This window comes from Oncorhynchus mykiss, chromosome 26, assembly GCF_057628025.1.
Source record: "Oncorhynchus mykiss isolate SJ-2025 chromosome 26, ASM5762802v1, whole genome shotgun sequence".
Classification (NCBI taxonomy): Eukaryota; Metazoa; Chordata; class Actinopteri; order Salmoniformes; family Salmonidae; genus Oncorhynchus; species Oncorhynchus mykiss.
The window spans coordinates 15,149,223-15,174,104 of record NC_143047.1 but is presented as its reverse complement, the minus strand read 5'-3'; the positions used below and the strand labels follow the sequence as shown (position 1 = coordinate 15,174,104).

At 43.4% G+C, this 24,882-nt stretch overlaps 1 protein-coding gene across 2 annotated transcripts; it reads left to right on the top strand.

The window, feature by feature from the left end:
• Positions 1 to 881: 881 nt before the first annotated feature.
• LOC110506449 (lysyl oxidase homolog 1) lies at positions 882 to 24,332 on the top strand. Of its 2 annotated transcripts, XM_036963809.2 has the most exons (7): positions 882 to 2,602; positions 11,424 to 11,532; positions 12,699 to 12,836; positions 18,934 to 19,090; positions 19,383 to 19,478; positions 20,918 to 21,033; positions 22,539 to 24,332. In XM_036963809.2, exons 1-7 carry the CDS (start codon positions 1,489 to 1,491, stop codon positions 22,543 to 22,545), a joined length of 1,737 nt encoding a protein of 578 aa, XP_036819704.2. In that variant the 5' UTR covers positions 882 to 1,488; the 3' UTR covers positions 22,546 to 24,332. The 2 variants fall into 2 exon arrangements, with proteins under 2 accessions (XP_036819704.2, XP_090078352.1); XM_090222226.1 differs by lacking the exon at positions 22,539 to 24,332 and having other exon boundaries at positions 900 to 2,602; positions 20,918 to 21,037.
• The last annotated feature ends 550 nt before the right edge of the window (positions 24,333 to 24,882 follow it).

Genomic DNA, 24,882 nt, shown 5'->3' with positions numbered 1-24,882 from the left:
ATTCTGCCAGCTCCCGACAAAGGCCCATGCCAATTCAAACACCTTGGAAACCGCTGATTTTGATAACAAGGACAAATATGATATTGTCTCTCTCTCCCTCTCTTTCTGTCAAGGCAAACAGGAACCAGATCTGCTGTTAATCCCCATATTTGGAATGTGTTTACTTGTCTTTGAGAACAGTTGTGTACTAGTGTGATTACAGCGTTACTACACAGATGTAAGAGCAACTTCATCTATTATTTAAAAGGGGCCCGTGCACACAGTTTGATCTGGGAGCTCTGTATGGGTGTATTGTGCATTGTACTGGCCACAGGGGAGATGCTGGGTGGGGAGAGTAAGAAAGGCTGTTGCTTAATTGACCTCAACTTCATTGCATAATATGCCTTGGGGTGGGGGACACTTCACATTTCACATTTCCACAGTACAACCACATAGTGGGAGGATTGTTGAGATTAAAAAAACAACAAGACTTTCTCTGTAACCAGATGGAAAATCCCCTCGTATCAGGACATAAGTGTACAGAAGGCAATAATAGTGACTGTTTTCAATGGCCGAGCTGACTGAATCAAAGACGATCTGATCCCTCTGTGTTTCTCTGAAAGCTGTCCCTCACTCTCTCTCCTCTTCATCAATTCTCCAGTTTAAAGGAACCTGTTGCTCATTGTAACTGAACTGATCTGAGTGACTCTGTTACCAATTCCTGTCTAAAGTTATTTTTGTTACATGTTATTTCCCATCTGTAGGTAGTTATGAAGTTAAAGGGTTTGCTAGACACCTGTGTGGGTGAATCCAGGCCATGTTCAACGCATCTCTGCTTGTTCAGGATGATAAAAGAATTTGGGCAACGGAAAGTGAGCCGCGATATAAATCTGAGTGCCTTTGCAGATGGTGATGTTGACTCTGGAAGCCTTACAGAGCGAGTCCTGGCTCCTGCAGTCAGTCCAGGAAACCACTCTAGCACTAGGGCCATGTGGGACCTCTCCTTTTTTTTAAAAAAGCAGTTGAGAGTGCTTTTTTTCACAGCCCATTGTAAGCAATCAGAGAAGCAAATAGAAGGCTTCGGTCGAGGCACACAGGCACTCCTCTCCAGAAGGCTGAGTGAGAGCAATGCTCAGTCAACTGACAGTCACAGCACAGCTAGACAGCCAGGAAGACAGGGCATTCTCTCACAGCACTAACAGACACTAGCACCACCAGCGGGGCCTCTGGAGCCTACTCCCCCCCCCCCCCCACCCCCCACCCTCCCGGATATGACTGCTCCTGGACACAGACTGATCCTCAGCCTCTCTAGCCAGCTGTAAGGAGCAGCGAATGGACAGAACCACTGGCATATCCTCCTGCTATCCTCTCCACACCCCCACCACGCGCTGCTCCATACCCCCAGAAAAGGATTCATGCTGTGTTGACATAGGCTACAGGTGGTTGGTCGTGTTTGAGCGGCTGTTGGTTGTTTTCTCTGTGGTGGTGAGTTGAGGTGTGTTTAGTGTCATGATGATGCTGCCTCTTGTTGTGATGAGCTTGGTGTGTGTACTACTGGGCTCCGGATGGGCCCAGGCCCAGGACCAGGCTGTGGGGCAGGATGGCGCTGCCACCCCCTGGAGACAAATGATCCAGTGGGAGAACAACGGCCGGAGGTTCAGCCTCCTCAACAGTGGAGCCGAGTACGTCCCTGCCGGAGCACAGGAGCAGGAGAGAAGTCACAGAGTGGTGGTGGCTGACTCTCGCCCCCGAACCCCCCGCAGACCACAAGGTGGGAATGTACGCAGGCAGGCCCCCTCCAGGGGAGGCTCGGAGACCGTGAGAGGACAGGCCAGACATCCATTTGGCTTCGGACAGGTGCCCGACAACTGGCGCCAGGGCTCCGTGGGGACAGGCTCCACCAACCCCCGCTTCAGGCCATCCACTGGGTCCTCTTCATCGTCCTCATCATCCTTCTCATCTTCCTACAACGTCCCTGTCCAACCCTACCCGCAATACCCCTTCCCTCAGCAGTCCTACCCCCTGCCCTATGATCCTAGTGTGGTGGAGGGAGCAGGTCGGGGCTACGCGGAGCCACCCTTCCAGAGGGCCACAGGTGGAGGCTATGGTGCTGCAGGTGGAGGATACGGTGCTGGTGGTGGAGGATATGTTGGTGTCGGTGGAGGATACACTGGAGTCGGGTATGGAACGGGTGCTGGTCTGGCCCCTGTGGTTCCACGCTCCCCACAGGACTATGGTGAGGATGGCTACCGTTACTACCAGTCCTATGGCTACGGGCCCAACCCTGCCGTGCCTGCCGTGCCTGCTGTGCCAGCACGGGCTGCCCAGCCACCCTTCTCAGATGGCCTGGACCGCAGATACACACACAGCCTCTACAATGGAGGAGAAGATCCTGCTGCTGCTGCCGCTGCCGACACAGTGCCCGCTGCCCCGGACAGGACAGTGGCTGGCGCTCAGCCTCCAGTACGAAGTCCCCAGTACGAGCAGTTCCCCCCGTTCGGTAGGCCCCAGGTGCAGCCACAGCCTCCTTTCCTTCCACCTGTGGTGCCAGGAAGAAACCCCAACACGGCCGTGGAGAACCCCAGCGTCAACGTCGGGAGTGTCTACCGGCCGGAACAGAGAGGTATGCGCAATTAACATGCACAAAGTCATTTAGTTCAACGTCTTATGTCTTATAACAAAGCCAGCTCTTTGTCCACTGTCCAACCAAATGTTTTAAATCATCAGAATGTACAGTATTTTGTTTTGAGAGTATGAAAGATAATCTGTATGTGGTCCTAAAGAAACAATAGAGATTTGTCATCTTCTATTTAGTCAACTTTATAGTCTGTTTGATGTGAGCAGTACAAGACAGTCATGCAAACCACGAAGGAACCACCAGATCCTAATGGCAGTGCACATGTGAAGTGGATTATGCACTTGTGGGGTCACATCCAAGCTTTTCCTCAGTTGAAGGAAAGAAAACAAGAAGGGAATGTGGCTCCTCTACTCTGCTCCTCTGCTATTTCCTGACAGTGGTGGACACTGTGAGCCCAGGGGGAGCAGAACCCTTACCACCTGTCTCCCCAGCTATGTGCCTCTGCAGCTGGAGAAGTGCACTGTTTTCTAGAGGTCTTTCATTTCACATCTCTCAGGCTCAAAACACAGTACATAGAAATCTCTTTTTAAATAACCAGAATTGCATTGCTATTTCCTGGCTCAAGTCTTTCAATTATAATTTGCCAAACAAAAGCAAACTCTACTGAAGGACGGTTCATCTTTTCCCCCTCACTCAGAGGGGTTATTGAAACCAGGTGTTGAGAAAGGCCTGCCAATGTGGTGAGCGCACACACAGGGCTCACTGTGTCATAGCTTGGGGAGTAATAGTCTGCTGAAAATGGCTTGGCTCTTGGGAAGGTCTGGGTGTAGAACCTGGGAATAGAGGTTACCTCGGTGTTGGGGCTGGCTGGAGGAGGGTGACTGGGGCCTGGGTGAGCAGGATGGGAGAGAGGGGGATGCTGCCTGTACCACTACCAGAGAGAGAGAGGGGGGGGGAGGGGTGTGCTGCCTGTACCACTACCAGAGAGAAAGAGAGGGCAGGAGGGGGTGCTGCCTGTACCACTACCAGAGAGAGAGAGAGAGAGGGGAGGAGGGAGTGCTGACTGTACCACTACCAGAGAGAGAGAGAGAGAGAGGAGGAGGGGGTGCTGCCTGTACCACTACCAGAGAGAGAGAGAGGGGAGGAGGGGGTGCTGCCTGTACCACTACCAGAGAGAGAGAGGGGAGGAGAGGGGGTGCTGCCTGTACCACTACCAGAGAGAGAGAGGGGAGGAGGGGGTGCTGCCTGTACCACTACCAGAGAGAGAGAGAGAGGAGGGGGGGGGGGGGGTGGATTAGTGGAAAGTCCCTGTTTCACATGGTCCATTGCCTCAGGAAATCAAACAAATATTTAGTATGAGCTGGGGTGAAGAGGGAGGGAGGGAGCATCAACGAGCTGCTCTTAAACATGCAGTGGCCCAGCCAAAATGCCCAATATTTGTTTTGTAATTCAAAACACACAATTTCTTGAAAACCAAGGGTAATTGATAGACTCTGTTCTGAGAGCCAATCACAGGGCTGGGTTAGGGAGTATGGTGAGGGTAAGGGGTGGACACCGACTTTATTATTGGAGCCCAAAGTTATCAATGTGGAAAACATTTATTTAGAGTAACTGAAGCCGTGTGGCGAAAAGTGACGCAATTGCGCACACGTGTGTGGGAGTTTGTGTAAGTCAGTCTTCCATGCTCCCAACCAGAGGAGAGTACCCCATCTGATGTCCCAGCTCCTCAGGCCATGGAGGCTCCTAGCAGCTAGAGCAGTTCTAGCTGCTAGGAGCCTCCATGGCCTGAGGAGCTGGGACATCAGATGGGGTACTCTCCTCTGGTTGGGAGCATGGAAGACTGACTTACACATATCTCTATTCCTCTGCCTGACCAGGCTGTGCATGAGGCTCTTTAATGTGCCATGTGCTTCAGTTCCATAACTCAGTCGCACTCATTCTTCTCTGTCCAAGACACAGCCAACATGTGTGCAGATGCCTCGGCTTTCTCACACGCCATTTAATCAATGTGATAGAAGTTCCTCCAGTGGGCTGACAGTCAATAGAAGCGAAGGCAGCAAGGGATTCCAATTTAACTGACATACCTTCAAATGTGGAGACCGGTTCGCTTTGTTCCCACTCAAATGAAATGACTCAAATCAAAGACCGATTAGACACAGAATTATTGCGGGTCACATTTCATTTGGATAGCCTGGCTAGTCCATCTGTAGATGCTCTACACGTGGTCATACTGTCAATAAACTATCTGTTGATGAGAAACTGCTTGCTTAGGTTACAGTTAGGGCTAGGTTTAGAATAAGGGTTAGGGCTAGAGTTAGGGTTAGGTTTAGGTTTAGGATAAGGGTTACGTTTCGGATTAGGGTTAGGGTTAATAGATAGTCAGTTGAAATGTTAGTGAAAGTCTGTAGAGCATCTACACATGGACTATCCAAAGTCCACTGGGCACAGACATCAGTTCAATGTCTAGTTTTGATTTATATTTGGTTGAGTTTTCAACTAACGTGACACAACGTTGATTCAACCAGTTTTTGCCCGGTGGGAAGTGTTAATGTATTGACTTGTCAATAGAGATAAGTAGTAACTTGTCTTGTTTATTGCCAAATGGCCTTAATGGGAACAAGATAAATGAGGGATGTGGAAAGAGCCTGTGTTGGTGTGTTGCAATAGGCTCGGACTTGTCTTGTTCACGGAGAGCTGTGACTGCAACCGTGACAGCACTATTATATTGCACTCTATTCTCTCACCACTCTTAAGCTCTCACGTATTCTCACATGCACCCACTCTAATGAAAGAGCTGTTCTCAAAAAATAAATGACATGCTATTGACTTCATAAAAGGGATGTGTTTATATGTTGTGTATTGTACACTTTCAGGGAAAGACATTATTAAAGAACTGGCAAAATCCAACATCTTTTCTCTAGTGCCCCACTTAGACTATGATACAGTATTTACAGCCTTGTCAAATGCTTTCGAGGGCTGATCAGCCTTTGGTTCAGACACACTATATCCCTCTGAAAAATACCCAATTTCCAGTTTTCGGAGATTAGGGGGCTAAAGAACAAAGGCTTTGCCGAAAGATGAGGGAGCCGAGTCCGCTGCTGGATGGAAAACCTTTGCATTTCACACAGGCCTTACAGTGTTTACATGGTCTGCTCCAGGAAGCTTCCCGTGGCCTGTAAATCTGCTTCAGAGAGAGATGACAAATAGGATGTGTACACAGTGCCCGGAAAGACAGAACCCTCACTTGAACCTGTGTCTAAACTGGGGAAGGCTCACCTGGATGTTAAACAGGCAGAGGAGATAGGACGCTTTCTCTGTAGAATTCCTATAAACAAACTGTATCCAAGGCCTGCTGTAAACAACGTGATGACAGAGCGAGGATACAAAAGCGCAACGCTAAATATCATGTCCCCATATGGCTTCAGTTGTTTTACTGTTTTGTCAATTTGGCTGGGACCAAAATGAAGCAGATGGTAGTTTTTGAATGGTACCAGAGGTCAAAACTTGGGATTGACTTTATGTTGCTCCAACTGGTTCACATTTAAGTGGATGTCTGGCCTTTGAGGTTGAGGTAAAGGAGGAGGGAAGGGGGTGGTGATAAGGTATCCCAGTGACCCTTTCTGGCATGCCCTTTACTGGAAATGGGACTCACATTGGCTCTGACAACTCAGGCCTGCTTTTTTATTTATTCTTCTGTTTTCTCTGACAGAGTCGATCACTGGCCCAGTTTAGGAACAGCAGGGTGTGAGATCATTGTTGTTTTACCTTAGCATGCTGCTCTGTCTCTCTTTCTCTCTCCCTCCATCTCGCTCATTTTCTCTGCATTAATGTGAAATAGCTTTCAATTTTTGATTACTAGGAGCCTACAGCAAATATGAAATATGAACGTTGGCTACTGTAGCAGAACAGAATTGCAAGTCTAGTTGAGGAAGTTGATTCTCTAATGCTTCTCATTATCCCCTCCAGATATGAATAGTCTGAACGTATTTTTCATGCCAAAGGTTAACATGGAATGACAGGTGCAAATTAGGATTAGTGTCATGAAACATCACATCATATAAAGAGGCCCCAGCGTTTTAGCATCATTTTCTCCCTATGTGTACCAACCATGTTTTCACTTTCACATTCAGGTTGTGATGGAAGAATTTTTTAAAGAATGAATGACTCCTTCCATGTACACTCCATTTTATTTTTCTTGGCATGATTAGCTTTTTTGTGTACACTAAGATCCTGCTGAGATGATCATCTGGAATGTACTGTAATTAGTGATTCCTGACTACTGCCCACAGGGCCCACCTATCTGAATGTGCCACCATATGTAACCTGTGGTCATAACTCTACACTAAATCTTCGGTCCCTCTTTAAATGACGTTCAGCTTCTAAAGGCTTCATAAAGCCTTCATAAGCGCTACATAAAATGATCACCATTGTCAACTGTGACATAACCCACTATGTGGAATATGATGTAATCATGCTGTATACAGGGTGACATGTTGTGCTGAAGGATGGCTCACACTATAAAGTGATGTCATGTTAGTCACATTACACCTAATCTCATTCCCTGTGTTTAACACTTTTTTGGTTACTACCTAATCCCATATGTGTTATTTCATAGTTTTGATGTCTTAACTATTACTATCACTATTATTCGACAATGTAGAAAATAGTACAAATAAATAGAAACCCTTGAATGAGTAGGTGTGTCCAAACTTTTGACTGGTACTATACAGTGCCTTGCGAAAGTATTCGGCCCCCTTGAACTTTGCGACCTTTTGCCACATTTCAGGCTTCAAACATAAAGATATAAAACTGTATTTTTTTGTGAAGAATCAACAACAAGTGGGACACAATCATGAAGTGGAACGACATTTATTGGATATTTCAAACTTTTTTAACAAATCAAAAACTGAAGAATTGGGCGTGCAAAATTATTCAGCCCCCTTAAGTTAATACTTTGTAGCGCCACCTTTTGCTGCGATTACAGCTGTAAGTCGCTTGGGGTTTGTCTCTATCAGTTTTGCACATCGAGAGACTGACATTTTTTCCCATTCCTCCTTGCAAAACAGCTCGAGCTCAGTGAGGTTGGATGGAGAGCATTTGTGAACAGCAGTTTTCAGTTCTTTCCACAGATTCTCGATTGGATTCAGGTCTGGACTTTGACTTGGCCATTCTAACACCTGGATATGTTTATTTTTGAACCATTCCATTGTAGATTTTGCTTTATGTTTTGGATCATTGTCTTGTTGGAAGACAAATCTCCGTCCCAGTCTCAGGTCTTTTGCAGACTCCATCAGGTTCATCCAGAATGGTCCTGTATTTGGCTCCATCCATCTTCCCATCAATTTTAACCATCTTCCCTGTCCCTGCTGAAGAAAAGCAGGCCCAAACCATGATGCTGCCACCACCATGTTTGACAGTGGGGATGGTGTTTTCATGGTGATGAGCTGTGTTGCTTTTACGCCAAACATAACGTTTTGCATTATTGCCAAAAAGTTCAATTTTGGTTTCATCTGACCAGAGCACCTTCTTCCACATGTTTGGTGTGTCTCCCAGGTGGCTTGTGGCAAACTTTAAACAACACTTTTTATGGATATCTTTAAGAAATGGCTTTCTTCTTGCCACTCTTCCATAAAGGCCAGATTTGTGCAATATATGACTGATTGTTGTCCTATGGACAGAGTCTCCCACCTCAGCTGTAGATCTCTGCGGTTCATCCAGAGTGATCATGGGCCTCTTGGCTGCATCTCTGATCAGTCTTCTCCTTGAATGAGCTGAAAGTTTAGAGGGACGGCCAGGTCTTGGTAGATTTGCAGTGGTCTGATACTCCTTCCATTTCAATATTATCGCTTGCACAGTGCTCCTTGGGATGTTTAAAGCTTGGGAAATCTTTTTGTATCCAAATCTGGCTTTAAACTTCTTCACAACAGTATCTCGGACCTGCCTGGTGTGTTCCTTGTTCTTCATGATGCTCTCTGCGCTTTTAACGGACCTCTGAGACTATCACAGTGCAGGTGCATTTATACGGAGACTTGATTACACACAGGTGGATTGTATTTATCATCATTAGTCATTTAGGTCAACATTGAATCATTCAGAGATCCTCACTGAACTTCTGGAGAGAGTTTGCTGCACTGAAAGTAAAGGGGCTGAATAATTTTGCACGCCCAATTTTTCAGTTTTTGATTTGTTAAAAAAGTTTGAAATATCCAATAAATGTTGTTCCACTTCATGATTGTGCACCACTTGTTGTTGATTCTTCACAAAAAAATACAGTTTTATATCTTTATGTTTGAAGCCTGAAATGTGGCAAAAGGTCGCAAAGTTCAAGGGGGCCGAATACTTTCGCAAGGCACTGTATATATATATATATATATATATATATATATATATATATATATATACATACATACACACACAAAATATATGGGGGATTGGAAATGATGCAGACAATTACATTGATGGAAGCCACAATCTATCTGTAATATTAAAGATGATTTACCCTCTAAAATCTTAATTTGCACACGTCATGTAGCCTAGCCCATAGCCCTATATGTTTTGTATCACAAGGTTTGAATCAAAACTAAAGTGGCCAAATAACTTCTTAAAATGAAGCACATTAATTTGCTTTATAACCGGTGTAGAGCCTAACTGGCATACATAGGCGGCGCGTGAGTTTCAAGTTTGGGGAAGATAACTTTCACTATAAAAATGTAATAGAATAGGTCAACTTTTGTACCATGGGGGATAGTAGATTGTCATAGGCTAGTGCTTCTGCTGTTCATTAGGCCTACTCACCTTGTTGGCTGACGAAAAGTAAATGTGGACAGTTATTCCAATATCTTCAATATGCGCCTCGGAATTCAATAAGAAGGACACATGCAGTTGCGTCCCCGATGTGTCTGTCTTCACTTGTAGCCTACAGGCACTGAGATGCCTGTGAGAAGGAACAGATCATGTGACAGTCATTGGTTAATAAGAATTGAGGTATCTGAGAGAATCATGGAAGTGAGAGGTGCTTCGAAGCACGCAGCCTGGAGAAGGAAATTCTAATTATTATATTCAGCCCAAGGGTACAACGGCCACTGGCCACAAAAGACCTGGATGTTTTTAGGGGGCATTACAGCCACACAAGGGGGATGCCGCCAGGAAATTTGAGGCATTATCAAGTGCTTGTCAAATTGTGAATGAGAGACTGATGAAGTGTTTGCAGCCTGCGCAAGAAACAAACTAGAGCTCATGCCATTCATCATCAGAGTCGCATCTTGCAGTCTTAGAATGTATTAAAAATCGAAACATATAGACCTCCCGAGTGGCACAGCGGTCTAAGGCACTGCATCGTATCACAACCGGCCATAATGGGAGGTTCATAGGGCAGCGCACAATAGGCACAGCGTCGTCCGGGTTAGGGGAGAATTTGGCCGGGGGGGCTTTACTTGGTTCAATTTCCTCTAGCAACTTCTTGTGGCGAGCCAGGCGCCTGCAGGCTGACCCTGGTCGTCAGTTGATTCCTCCGACACACGGCTGGCTTCCGGGTTAAGCTGGCGGGTGTTAGGAAGCGCGGTTTGGCGGGTCATGTTTTGGAGGACGCATGACTCAACCTTCGCCTCCCAAGCCTGTTGGTGCATTGCAGCGGTGAGAGGAGAAAAAGGGGGTCAAATACAAAATCAATTTTAACATATAGCCCAACGTTTGTATCATAACTAAAGTCGCATAAATAACTCTAAATGAAGCAGATAGGAGTATCTGTTTCTTTGTTAACCGCTCAACACAGAATAGCCGCATGTGTGTAGTCCCCCAGAATAATTTGGAGAAAATATCCTTTCGCTGCCCAGCGGCATTTGAACTCATAATATGATCAGTGTCTCATCAGCAACACTAAAAAAGTACTTCCATGTCAGGGAATTTCAGAAATGTTTTAAATAAAAGTACCCAACGTAATAGTAGAGAAGTGTCAATAACCATTAACGATATATGAAAAATTATTGTCTAAACATGAACAATTAACAATCCGAAACCTGGAAAAACAAAAACAAAAATAAATATTTTTTAAAGGCCCTACCAACGTGTTCTGCTGTGCATGACTGCACACATCCTTCTGCAGCACAGCATTTTGGGGAAAGTAGAGTTCAGGTCCAATACTTGACTATGCACCCAAGAGGGAAAGAGGTTGGGCCATCCTAGAAATGTTTTAGTGAATTAATATATAACATTTAGCAGACGCTTTTATGCAAAGTGACTTACAGTCATTGGTGAATAAATGTTTACGTATGGGTGGTCCTGGGAATCAAATTCAATATCCTGGCGTTGAGATGCTCTACCAAGAACGTATGACAGGTTTATAAATACTTTGTGAAGCCTCAATTTAATATGATTTATAAGGCCTTTATTAAGCGGTGCTTATACCACCCTTTATAAAGCACAAGTTCATGTCATATTTGACATAGCGGGTTATGTCACATTTGACATTGGTGGTTATGTCACGCAGTTATGCCACATTTATGAAGCGTTTATAAAGCATGAAATATGGTTATAAATGATTTGTAACACATGTATGTAGTGTTTAGGAAGGCTTTATAAGCTGCACATCATTAAAAGCGTGAACTTCCACTGCATCTGTATTAAAGTCCTTACACTAACACAACGCAGGGGAATGAAATGTAGCTGATGGATGAGGAGGTGTAAAGCTGTGCTGTTTTATTTGAGGAATGACCTCACTGGTCGGTGCACCACAGCGATACTCTATATTCTGTCAAGGGAGGAAGCAGACCTGTAAAAGTTGACATTGGCATCAAGGTATTGATACTAACATGATTGAATCAATTGCTGTCAAAGGATACTATTTGTTGAGCCAAGTGTCTTGTTCTAGGTTTGCCAGACCTGGTTCCTGATCCCAACTATGTGCAGGCCTCCACGTATATCCAGAGGGCTCACATGTACTCTCTCCGCTGTGCTGCCGAGGAGAAATGCTTGGCAAGGTAAGAGACCATTTGAAACCTTTTAAGTGTTTTAATAAGTGTCTGTGTTTGCTTTGGATGAGGATTTGTTAGTAGTCACTCTGTTAGTAGTCACTCTGTTAGTAGTCACTCTTATCACCAATTTTTGTAAGCCAGTTGTCACATTCTGATGGACAATCAGTCTCCTCCAGTTAGAACAGATTGAAAGATTCCATGTGCCTATGGGTGAATATTAGCATATTATGTCTCCGCTCCGGACTGTTTTATCTACCTGCTTAGTAAATGTACTCCTTATCTAAGATGCAGTATATAAAGTTTGGAACCCAGTTCACAGTGCAACATCAATAACCTGAAATCTGTTCACCTAGGCCTGTCACTAAGGCTGCATTTATACAATTTTGATATGCTGCCACTAATTGGTCTTTTGACCAATCAGATCATGTCTTTTGCCAATAATTGGGCAAAAGATCAGATTTGCGCTGCCTGTGTAAAAGCAGCCTAAGGCTTGCCTATGTAACGTGGCCTGTCAGTAAACGGTTCTCTGAGTGGTTTGGTCTGCAGTCGCAGCACACATAATGGTCCTCTGACTTTGGCCCCAGGGTTAGATGGGTACGGTACAATTGCCCAGACTGCAGAGCATTTAAATGAAGGCGATGAACTTTGTTGTCCCACTGGCTCTCCTGTTTGCCCTCCTTCCTTTCTCAAGCACAGCCATTCCTCGAAGCCCTCTCATATCCTGCCTGTGTTATCAGCAGTCATGGACAGATGGCCTTGTATAATGTGCTATACACTCCAATGTCAAAAACAGCCATAAAATGAATTGCAAAGATTTTTACTGATACTTTGGAATGCAGGTTAATATTAAAACAATTCTAAAAAATGTGTTCATACTGGACGTCTCTACACAGTGTATGCCTGTCCACTTCAAAGCTTCCCTTGCTACAAAACTGAAAACGTGTGCAGTAGGCTATGGAGATTAATCACAGTAATCTGTAATTATTTATTTAACATATTTTTTCCCTCTAGCTTTTCCAGACGCGCTCAATTCTGTCTTGTTGCAGGAACACATTGTGAGCCTTAGGTATCAGAAACTCACCGGGACAACCCTTGGGAGATATGTTCTCTGTAGCCTTCTGCACTTTCCGTCACTCATTGCTATTCCATACTGTGTGTTTGTCTTCCCACAGCACTGCCTACAGCGCTGAGACTACAGACTATGACGTCAGAGTCCTGCTTCGCTTCCCACAGAGGGTTAAGAACCAGGGGACAGCTGACTTCATGCCCAACCGACCTCGACACACCTGGGAGTGGCACAGCTGCCATCAGTAAGTAACCAGTGTTTCCCCAAACCCATACAGTATATGCTATTGGTTTATGATACTCAAATCAAATTGTATTTGTCACATGCGCCGAATACAACAAGTGTAAACCTTACAGTGAAATGCTTACTTACAAGCACTTAACCAACAATGCAGTTTTAAGATAAATGCAAAAAAAATAAAACAATAATAATAATTAAAGAGCAGCAGAAAAATAACAGTAGGGAGGCGATATTCAGGGGGTATCGGTACAGAGTCAATGTGCGGGGGCACCGGTTAGTCGAGGTAATTGAGGTAATATATACATATAGGTAGAGTTATTAAAATTACTATGCATAGATAATAACAGAGAGTAGCAGCAGCATAAAAGAGGGGGCAATGCAAATAATCTGGGTAGCCATTTGATTAGATGTTCAGGTATCCCGCTCCTTGAAAGTGGCAGCTCTACTCTTTAGCTCAGTGTCGATGTTGCCTGTAATCCATGTTTTCTGGTTGGTGTATGTACGTACAGTCCATGTGGGGACGATTTCATCGATGCACTTATTGATGAAGCCAGTGACTGATGTGGTGTACTCTTCATTGCCATTGGTAGAATCATAGAACATATTCCAGTCTGTGCTAGCAAAACAGTCCTGCTTCCTGCTTTAGTGCTTGTAAGCAGGAATCAGGAGAATAGAATTATGGTCAGATTTTCCAAATGGAGGGCGAGGGAGAGCTTTGTACCCGTCTCTGTGTGTGGAGTAAAGGCGGTCTAGAGTTTTTTTCCCCTCTGGTTGCACATTTAACATGCTGGTAGAAATGAGGTAAAAACCTTGTCTTACCAGAGGTTACTGTTCTATCCTGCCGGTACCGTGTATAACCCGCCAGCTGTATGTTATTCATGTCGTCGTTAAGCCACGACTCGGTGAAACACACGATATTACAGTTTTTAATGTCCAGTTGGTAGGAAATACATGCTTTTAGTTTGTCCATTTTATTATCCAGCGATTGTACATTGGCCAATAGGACAGATGGCAAAGGCAGATTTGCCACTCGTCACTGGATCCTCACAAGGCACCCCGATCTCCTTCGGCGAAACCTCAGTCTCTTTCTCCTGCAAATGACGGGGATGAGGGCCTGTTCGGGTGTCTGGAGTAAATCCCTCTCGTCCGGCACATTAAAGAAAAATGATTTGTCCAATTCAAAAGGAGAGATCGCTGTTCTGATGTCCAGAAGCTCTTTTCGGTCATAAGAGACAAAAACAAACAAAATAGCACGGTTGGTTAAGAGCCCATAAAACAGCAGCCATCCTCTCCGGCGCCAATGTACACAACCTTGCTATGGTAAAAACGGTAAGATCCTTGCTCTACAGGGTTAATCGGATTTGTTGTTAAATGTGACATTTAAAGTTGGCTGTTTAGCTCTTTCGTTTTGTGTTAGTTTGGTTAGCTGAGGTCAGTGCGTTCACATTTGCTCTTTTTGGTGCAATCATGACTTCACTTCATACAGTATGTCATGACATCACTGATATGTTTGGACACCCTCTGCCCTGCCCTTCCTCTATGACCTTGCGTTCCACAACGGTTTTATTGGTCACAGTATGTCTGTGTTCCTTGGGTTTGTGCAACAAGTTTCAGGCTGTACTTACTGTCCTCAGCTCTATGGAATGTTGACTGCCCATTAGCAGATTGGCAATGTTGCCTGGTGACATCACTGTTCGTTTATACCTTGGTTTCCAGGGCGGGAGTTAGCCAATGCAACAGCTCGATTTGACTGGCCAATGGAAATGGAATAGAATCCATAAATGTTCCTGTCAATCTGTTCCCTGGCATCATAGGCCTGGTGCCTGGTATTATATGATGACATGGATTTGTGTTAGTGGAACAGCACAGAACACAGTAACAAGTGTGCTTGTTTGAGAAAAGAACAACTCTTTGCCAAATCAACTTCACTGTCCTACATTTTTCCCCCCAATGGAATATTTGAATACAATGAGTAGTCAGTATATGACCCTTTAATCCATCTATATTTTCATTTGTGTATTGAGCAAATGTTATACGGTACAGAAAGTTTAGGATAAAACCTTAGAATCAGTGTTTTATGGAGACAAACAGATAGCATGAACTCGGTTGAATTTAAATAATTGAATTTAAATACAGTGTGCATCATTAGATTCAGATTTCTCTATAAAAAATGTAAACCTCAATATAACATTTCTGTCCATTTACACAATAGAGTGATCAATTATGATCAAACAGTGCAATAGATGTACACAGTTAATATCGGGATTATGTACAGTGCCTTCAGAAAGTATTCAGACCCCTTGAAAGTTACAGCATCATCCTAAAATATATTTTTTTCTTCATCAATCTACACACAATCTACACACAATAACCCATAATGACAAAGCAAAAACAGTTTTTTTTTAGAAATGTTTACTAATTTATAAAAAATAAATAAAAAATAAGAATGATCACATTTACATAAGTATTTAGATCCTTTACTCAGTACTTTGTTGAAGCACCTTTGGCAGCGATTACAGCCTCGAGTCTTCTTGGCTGTGACACTACAAGCATGGCACACCTGTTTTTGGGGAGTTTCTCCCATTCTTCTCTGCAGGTCCTCTCAAGCTCTGTCAGGTTGGATGGGGAGCGTTGTTGCACAGCTATTTTCAGGTCTCCGCAGACATGTTCGATCAGGTTCAAGTCCGGTCTCTGGCTGGGCATTCAGAGACTTTTCCCAAAGCCACTCCTGTTTTGTCTTGGCTGTGTGCCTAGGGTCGTTGTCCTGTTGGAAGGTGAACCTTCGCCCCAGTCTGAGGTCCTGAGCGCTCTGGAGCAGGTTTTCATCAAGGATCTCGCTGTACTTTGCTTCGTTCATCTTTACCTCGATCCTGACTAGTCTCACAGTCCCTGCCCCTGAAAAACACGCACACAGCATGATGCTGCCACCACCATGCTTCACCATAGGGATGGTGCCAGGTTTCCTCCCAGCCGTGACACTTGGCATTCAGGCCAAAGAGTTGAATATTGGTATCATCAGACCAGATAATCTTGTTTCTCATGGTCTGAGAGTCTTTAGGTGCCTTTTGGCAAACTCCAAGCTGGCTGTCATGTGCCTTTTACTGAGGAGTGGCTTCTGTCTGGTCACTCTACCATAAAGGCCTGATTGGTGGAGTGCTGCAGACATGGTTGTCCTTCTGGAAGGTTATCCCATCTCCACAGAGGAACTCTACCCTTCCCCAGATCTGTGCCTCAACACAATCCGACCTCATGACTTGGTATTTGCTCTGACATGCAATGTCAACTGTGGAACCTTACATAGACAGGTCTGTGCCTTTCCAAATCATGTCCAATCAATTGAATTTACCACAGGTGGACTCCAATCAAGTTGTAGAAGCATCTCAAGAATGATCAATGAAAACAGAATGCACCTGAGCTCAATTTCGAGTCTCATAGCAAAGGGTCTGAATACTATTGTAAATAAGGTATTTCTATTTTATTTTTTTATACATTTGCAAACATTTCTAAAAACCTGTTTTCACTTTGGCATTATGGGTTATTGTGTGTTGATTTATTTAAAATCAATTTTAGAATAAGGCTGTAACGTGACAAAATGTGGAGAAACTCAAGGGGTCTGAATACTTTCCAAATGCACTATACATGCAGATATTCCGATTATGCTCCTCTTTTCTTCTCTTTATGGTGAACACAAGCATTACCTCTAAGGTCAAAGGCCATGGCTACTGTTTGCCCAGGCGTTATGCGATACATTTCTGGGCTTCCTGTAATCTGGTTGGACTGTATGGAATGCAAACACCATCCACTAAATATTTCCCCCCCTTCTCCTGCCTGGCCTCCTGGACGTCTTTGTATTGCATTTTAACACAACTGGAAAATTACTTGTGGTTATAAAGTGCAAAGTGGGATTGGAATGTTTTGTATGTTAGGATTACAAGCCAGGCTTATTCCAGCCTTCTCTCTGTGTCCTTCCAAAAGTGAATTCTCTCTAGTTGACATAGTCACAAGGGGAGATCCAGGATTACAAGGCGACGGAAAGGGCCCTCCAGTCCAGACAGACCCAGTGTCTCCCTGTCTGTCCCACTCTCACAGAGAGATAACAATCTCAAGGCTTCCATCTAAATAAACATATTTCGCGGGAACAAAAATAATGCCCATATTTCAAACCCCCATTGCACTGAACACCCGCCTCCAAACCCCTGCCCATAGACACATACACACAAACACACACACACACACACACACACACACACACACACACACACACACACACACACACACACACACACACACACACACACACACACACACACACACCACATACAGAGGGTGTTTTGCAGAGAGCTGCCCTCTCAGGATACCCAGTGTACAGCCCTTTCAATTCCTCTGTGTTTACAGATTCCCTGTGTAGTCGGTGCAGATTCCCCCTTAGAGAATCGCATGGTGTAGCTTTTAGCCTGCGGAAACACACTGTTCCTCACCTGAGAGGAGCTGTTTACCATCTCCAACTGCTATGGAACGAATTACTTCTTCCATTTGTCACCTCCTCCATTGGTGGAAAGTACCCGTCTGCCTTTCCCTCCATTCAATCTTTAATGACTACGCCAGTAAAAAGTTGTAGCTATGTTAGAACAGGGAGCATGAGGTAAGGAGACTGGGTTATTATTTATACAGTCTGAGTCCTACTGACTGAACCAGCTCCAGCTCTTACCACACCTGCACTACATTCACCAAAACAAACACTGACATAATTCTTAGTGTCTGGAATCTGGAATGTGACTTTCAGTAAAAATAGCAAGAAAGGGTGATTCATTTCAAAAATTAAGATTAGGATACATTTAAGTGCCTGTGAGATGAATAGGTTGACAATGCACTGCAGCTTTTCAGCCATTCGACACTGTGTTCACAGTTCAGATGACATCTTCATAGGAAATCTAACTTGGCTGAAATACGAGGCCATTACTGTATCTGGGAATCGAGATACAATATGTTTTACATTTACCATGCTGCCATTTATTCCAAACAGCAGGAGACTAAATAGGACAGAGGACGCCTTCTTATTCACAGTGCAACACTGTTTCTATTGCATATTTAAAGGAATCCCCCATGTATGTCACTTGTATTCTCAACCTTACAGTGTAGCGGTATCTGTCGGATTTGTCTGAGTAACACAGTGTTAACAGTTCGTATGGAAAGGATATTCACAACATGCTGGTCTGCAGAGGGCAACAGTAAACAGCCAGCCCTCTCAGGTCACTGTCTGACACTTGGCATTGGTCCACATCTCAGCTACAAGATGGTGCACGGCTATTAGAGTAAATGATTTCAGATGGACCAGCACCAGCAGTACACTGAGATACGGAGCGGTGTAGCTCATTTCACAATCTGAGGACATGATTTGTTCTCATGGGTAACTAGGCTAGCAGTGGCAAGAGCCAGCATTCCAACACTGTTAAAGCTGTGTAAACACACACACACATACACAAACGCACGGGCTGACAAAGACGCATTCACACACACACACACACAACACGAATACATGTTCAATCCTTCACTTATCTTGCGGTAGTGATTAAAACTTTCCAGATTGATAGAAAGTAATTAACGAGACCTCAGACATCAATAGATTGTTAATGTCTTTCTTCATCAGTGCATGGTTGTAGGTATTAATTACATTCTAGTCTCCTTTGGTATGTTGTCATATGCTCAGTCAAGCTGCACCGAGTTGAAGTGTTGACAGGTGAGGGCAATGGGCTGTTCAAATAAACAAGCACACCTAATTTAAAGACTTTGGATGGTGGCCTGCAGTAAACAGTTTGCTCTGTGTTGGTTTACTGATTATCATGTAATTATCCTTTATGCAAATTGAGCACATCTCTAGTATTGGTTGTTGTACCTGTCATTAACTGAATTTATAAATGTTAAAATTGGACTCTTCTTTGTTCCCCTGCTGACCACCCTGTGCCATGCCTCCTTTCTCTGCTGCGCGGCACACGCGGCACACGCTTTTCACCTGTCACAAATGCATTATATGGTAAAAGTAGACATTCATTCCCCTCTTGTTGCACTACCGACCACCTATTTGCCCTTCTGTCTACCCACAGACACTACCACAGCATGGATGAGTTCAGCCACTATGACCTGCTGGAGGTCACCACAGGAAGAAAGGTGGCTGAGGGACACAAGGCCAGCTTCTGTCTGGAGGACACCACCTGTGACTTTGGTCACCTGAAGCGTTATGCCTGCACATCTCACACTCAGGTAGATACACCAACACATATCTCACAAAGGTAGATTTGCCAATAGACTTGGCATGGCATCATTCATTTGTCCGACGGCAAGTCGGTGTCATGCTCTTGCAGCAGGTACCGCAACAAGGTATCATCATCTGAGTTCAGCGAGCAACCACAACATGTCTCTTGTTTAACAGTTCTTCCACCCCACTCAGTCTTTCTATGAGTCAGAGATGGTGCAGGCACGTCTCTCTGCTCCTGAGCCATAAGCATAGTCTGTTGATGTTCCACATGAATAACTCTCCTCTATGTTCCTCCAGGGTCTGAGTCCGGGCTGCTACGATACGTACAACGCTGATATTGATTGCCAGTGGATCGATATAACAGACATCCAACCTGGGAACTACATACTAAAGGTGAGACTAAGAGCAGAGGAAAGTTCTGATGTGTACTTGGTAATCTTCCAGGAAGGCGCCATTCCAAAGACAACATTCCATAGGAAAAGGTGCGCCCGACCAGGTTACTGGGAAAATGTATCTGAAAGTTTTACATGTGGAAAGTTGTCTTAAGCTATAAAACATTACGGTTCCTAGACTGTGGCTCATACCGATCTACTCGTTTTGACTGCAATTCAGTCCCATCGCTCTCTGCCTGTCTGTGTTGACCTCATGTGTTTCAATGAGGGATGAATCTTAAATTGAGTTGCATGTCGTGGACAGTAATATTTGACATACAATATATATGATATTATAAACACCTCACATGCGACTCGTAGGAAGAATAAACAATTCGCCTATTCAAATGTTTCTCTGACTCCATAAAGATAATTCAAATGTACAAGCAAGCTTTAAGCAATGTGTTGACGTTGACTAGCAAGAATTGGTCTGAGAATTGTCTATATCAAAGGCAGGTATTTAATTAACATTGTACAACGAGCGGGTTCACCTACAAGCCAGAAAGCTTCATTTACAAAGCATTGCCGTGCGGTAGCAGAGAGAACAGTCCATGACTTGGGTGACTGGAGTCTTTGTCAATGTTTTGGGCATAGACTGGATACAGGATAAGAGAGAGATCAGGCATTTCATTCCATGTATAACATCTGAAGCCGTAACCTTTCAACCTGAAACCAACCACCATTGAGCAATCAAATGATACCAAGTTTACAGTAACCTGAACACTCCCAGGCCCAATCTCCACAGGGTGTCACAGCATATAAATGCTTGTATGGGGGATGACAGCAATGTAAAAAAATATCTCAGTAATAAGAATTACTGAGATATTTTGGCAGATAGTAATTCAGATTTCACCGTTATACAGATACAAGTAACCACAGAGATCATACAAACATAGATTGTATCAGAGTCATCCTCAGTGAACAGTAACCACAGAGATCATACATACATATAGATAGCATCAGAGTTATTCTCAGTGAACAAGTCTCAGACAGAAACCACACGTGGATACTATAGTATTATTCTATCACAATCAATATCAGGTGCTCTGGATACTGTAACAGAGATAACAGAGATACAACCTTGGCCCCTCAGAAGAGAAAGAGCTGACTAGTCCTTGGACATTGGCCTTTGTTCCTGGACCATTTGCCATGCAACTCCAGGTGTCAGAGAGCACATTAGCCTACAGCACACATATAGCTATCTTAATTCCTCATCAATTCCCCATTGGCATCAACAGATGATTAAAGCAGCACTTCAAATGTTTTATTTACGCATACAAGTCAAGATTCTCCGTCCGGTCTCTGCCAGAATTCCACTGATAAATGTACTGTGTACGTTATTGTTTTATTCCTACCTGCCTAGCTGTAGTGGTATCCTCCTCTGCCTCCTCTGCCTCTCAGCTCCAGGTCAACCCCAAGTACCTTATCTTGGAGTCTGACTTCACCAACAATGTGGTGAGGTGCAATATCCACTACACGGGACGCTTCGTCACAACAACCAACTGCAAGATATCTCAGTGAGTACAGCAACGTCTCTTTTATGACACTAGTCAAAAGACAAGCTCTCATTATTATGCCAAACAACCTGATATAATGTTTTTTAGTTCATTACCTAATGATTCTGTGAATCATGTTCATCAATGTCACCAAGATGAATGATTACTGACTGTTTTATACTGCCTCTCATAAGGAGCAGTAATGCTATTGGGACTTTCAATGGGTTGATTAGGAAGTGCATTATTACACTCCGAATTACTGAAAAATCCATCTCTTTTTATGAAAGAGACTCAGCTTTAGAGCATACTTTATCTGAGCAATGAAAATGTACAAGTGAGGTAGTAAATCACCTCTAGTTCTATGGAGTATATAGGGAGTACACAGATAATTACATGGTGAGTGGGCTAAAGCATTCAGAAAACCAACTGACCCTTTATTTGACATTGGAATGATATGGAAACGTATGACAGTATATACCCTATGTGATTGTCTTAGTTGTGAATAACTAACAACAAACATGCTATTTCGTTTTTTTTTTTTATTGTTTTGTTTCAGTTTTCTTTTTTGTGATAGGAACAGAAAGCATGTGGGGAGGCTAGGAGACGTTTGTATTGTAAAATAAAAAAAGTGTGTTTTTTGGGATGATTGATCAAGTCAAAGGTTAGGTTAGGTTTAAATTATAAACTCCAGCTCAATGTGACTTGGATTTAAATGGAAAAGCGCTGAGACTGGTGCAAAAACAATATGGTGGAAGGAAACTCGCTCTAACCCATGTTTACGCCAATTCAATGCTTTTTAACTTTAGTGGTACATATAAGAAGAACAGGGGCAGACTGGGACCAAAATTCGGCCCTGATACACCAGGCATTTTTTTCACTTGAGGCCCCCTCACCAGCCCATTTTATTTCTTTAAGGCCCCCATTATTAGCCAGATAATGATGATTTTGCACAACAACAAAAAAGTTAGACAGGCCCACTGGGCTAAAAATGCACCACCCCATCAAACATTTCGGCATGTCCGTTCCTAAAGAAGAATCAAGTTGGCTACTTAGCCAATTTTTTTCCCTGTTAGCTAGTGATAGCTAGTGACAGTAATGCACAAATTAGGCCTATTTGAAACTTACCCATCTCCTGGCAGCATTTACCCGCCCGGTTCAGTAGCTTTAAAACACTTCAAAAGCATGACAACCCAATTGAAATTCGATTTCTGTCCAATGTTTAGGGGAAAAAATGAAACTGAACATAATTCATGATTGTTTTATTTTCATTTTGGTTAGTTTTGGTGTCAAAGATAATAGTTTTAGTTTTTCAGACAGGTTTATTAGTTATTTTATTTCCGTTTCTAAGTCGTTTTTCATGATTTGTTTTCATTTTAGCTTCAGTTTAAGTTCACTATAATAACGTTGCCTCGGTCTACAGAAAGGGCCTTTAATAAGAATGTGTGGACAGGTAGGCTAACCTCTCTGTCTCTCTGTGTTATCAACACCCACCTCATTGTGTTGTTTGTTCTGTGTCCATCCTGAAGGTCCTGATCGGACGTGGGAAGGCTGCCCAGCCAGGGTGAGTCCTCCAGGACAGTGCTGTTCCATTGAAATGTGAATGGAATTCGTTTTGTTATTGTTGTTGCTGTTGTTTTGTTTGTGCTGTTTTTGGTTTCCTGGGCCCAGAGTGAACACGGGTTCCAGTGGCACTGAAGAGAACATGGGGATATTTACACAAGCACACAAACTGAAAACCCATACCAGACTCATCACTCCAGTCTCCCACCGTCTCTATTGTTGTTTTCCCTCTATATTATCCATAACCTTCTCTCCCAGACTAACCCCACTGCTCGTATTTATACTCTGACAGCCTTAATGAGTCTTTTGTCCATGAAATAGTAAACATCTTGGACATTGTGAGTACGTTGCTCACAGCTGTGCGCAGAGTGGCTCGGTTTGGTTTGAAATAAGGTGTGAAATGGAGCTGGTGCTGAAATTAGTGGTCCCAGACGAGTCTGGGCTCAACTGCAATCCAACAAAAAAAAAAGAAATGGTGCATTCATCCACGCTGTCTGGGAGGAAGACATGGCAGCCCCAGCCAGTGACTCACTAGGACCATTATAGTGTTGTTGTTCTTCTTCTCTCTGCCTCTTTGTGCCAGGTTTAAAACAATGTGATTCTCTGAGCACATCTACATAGTGTAATATTATCGAGAGACGAGAGAGAGGGGAGAAGCCAGGTCTTGTTCGTTTGCACACGTTAGTCTCCATCAAGTAGTCACTCAACATAAAGAGGCTGTCAGAACCCAGAGCGTTACCGCCTCTAAATACCGTCAAAGTCAGTTTTCGTCCTCGTCCTTCATTTTTGTGTTTGTCTCACAAGAAAACATAAAGCTTAGTTGGCAGAACTGCCATTTATTTTCAAGGAGGTGCTTTCCAGAATTAAACTTACATTGGAGTTTTCTTTTTCAACTACCAACACTGGTCAGATGCCATATAGGTTATCTGTAGCTTTGTAAGAAGAATGTACATGACAATTAACCCACTGATGCATGGTTTTAGCTATAGAGAACTGTACTTGTTTTAATTGATTGTATTTTATTCTTCTCTTCTTTAATGAAAGGGTCTTTAGTACTGTGTTTGAATTGTTGCTGTATTTGTGAAATTCCAGGAACTCATATATGGTTTTTTATACGAATCCAGAACATACTTTGGATTTGTTCAATTGAGTGTGTTGCGGCAGAGAGTGACTGTAAAGAAGAAACTACTATTGTAAAAACCTATCGTTGTGATGCATTACACTAGTAGGTTTAGCTTTGCATTACAGACAGACAGAGTGCCGAAATGCCGCCTCTACCTACCTCTCAAAGAGTGAGCTATTGTTTCCAGTTGAGTGTACGGTTTCTATCAGACATCCCTGTGATGATGGCCCACTGTGGCCTCCCACACACTCCATTGCAACACACGCCTACAGTAAAACACTTAAGAGAAAGGATTTAGAAACACGAACAAATGCAGAACAGGTCTGGTCTTGTATTCTGTTTATATACCATATTACACGTTAACTTTACCATTTTAACATTGTACATAGTAGTCTATCAATGCTGTCATTGACCAACACTTTTTTGTATTCTGGTTGCTCTTGATATTGTTTACCAAGACAGGTGGAAAGTATAATTAGGAGATTCTATTCAATCAATGGAATGACACTATTAGACTTGTGGATTATAGCAGGTATCATTAAATATATAGAGTATATGTTGATTTGCTTGAGTTCTTCTGTTCTTGAACACCTGTCAAAAATGACATACCTAATAAAGACATACATTTACACCTCTATAAGGTGTTTGGACTGACGTGACGGTTGTTTACAGGCTGTAGTTACCGACGTGGTTTCTGTCACTGTGTTAAAAAAATAAATAATAATAATAACACAATAATGGAGCAAAAATGTGTTCAAGCACGAGACATAAACATTAGAGCAAACTTCAATGCTGGAAATGACTTCAACTTCCAGTTTCATGTGTGTATCTCATGTTAGGATTTGGACCTATATCCATTTTGATATGGCACTTCATTTTATTGTCCCTATTATATGTAAATAAGAATTCCATGGTCAGTTTGGGGTTACACTGCTCCGGAGCGTTCACGTAATAGGCCACACATCCAGACAAACAGTGCCCTGAGATTTGAATATTGAAAAGTTATTTATGGTTTCCTACTCTGAAATGTCAGGTGAAGGTATGTTTATTGCATTATGGCATTTACTGTAGGTCTGTCTGTGTTGTCGTGTACACTTATCATGCAGCATCCGTGCAGGAATGCAAAACAGACCTTTTCAGATTCACAAAAATATACAGTGAATACAAATTTATAGACAGCTGTTCAT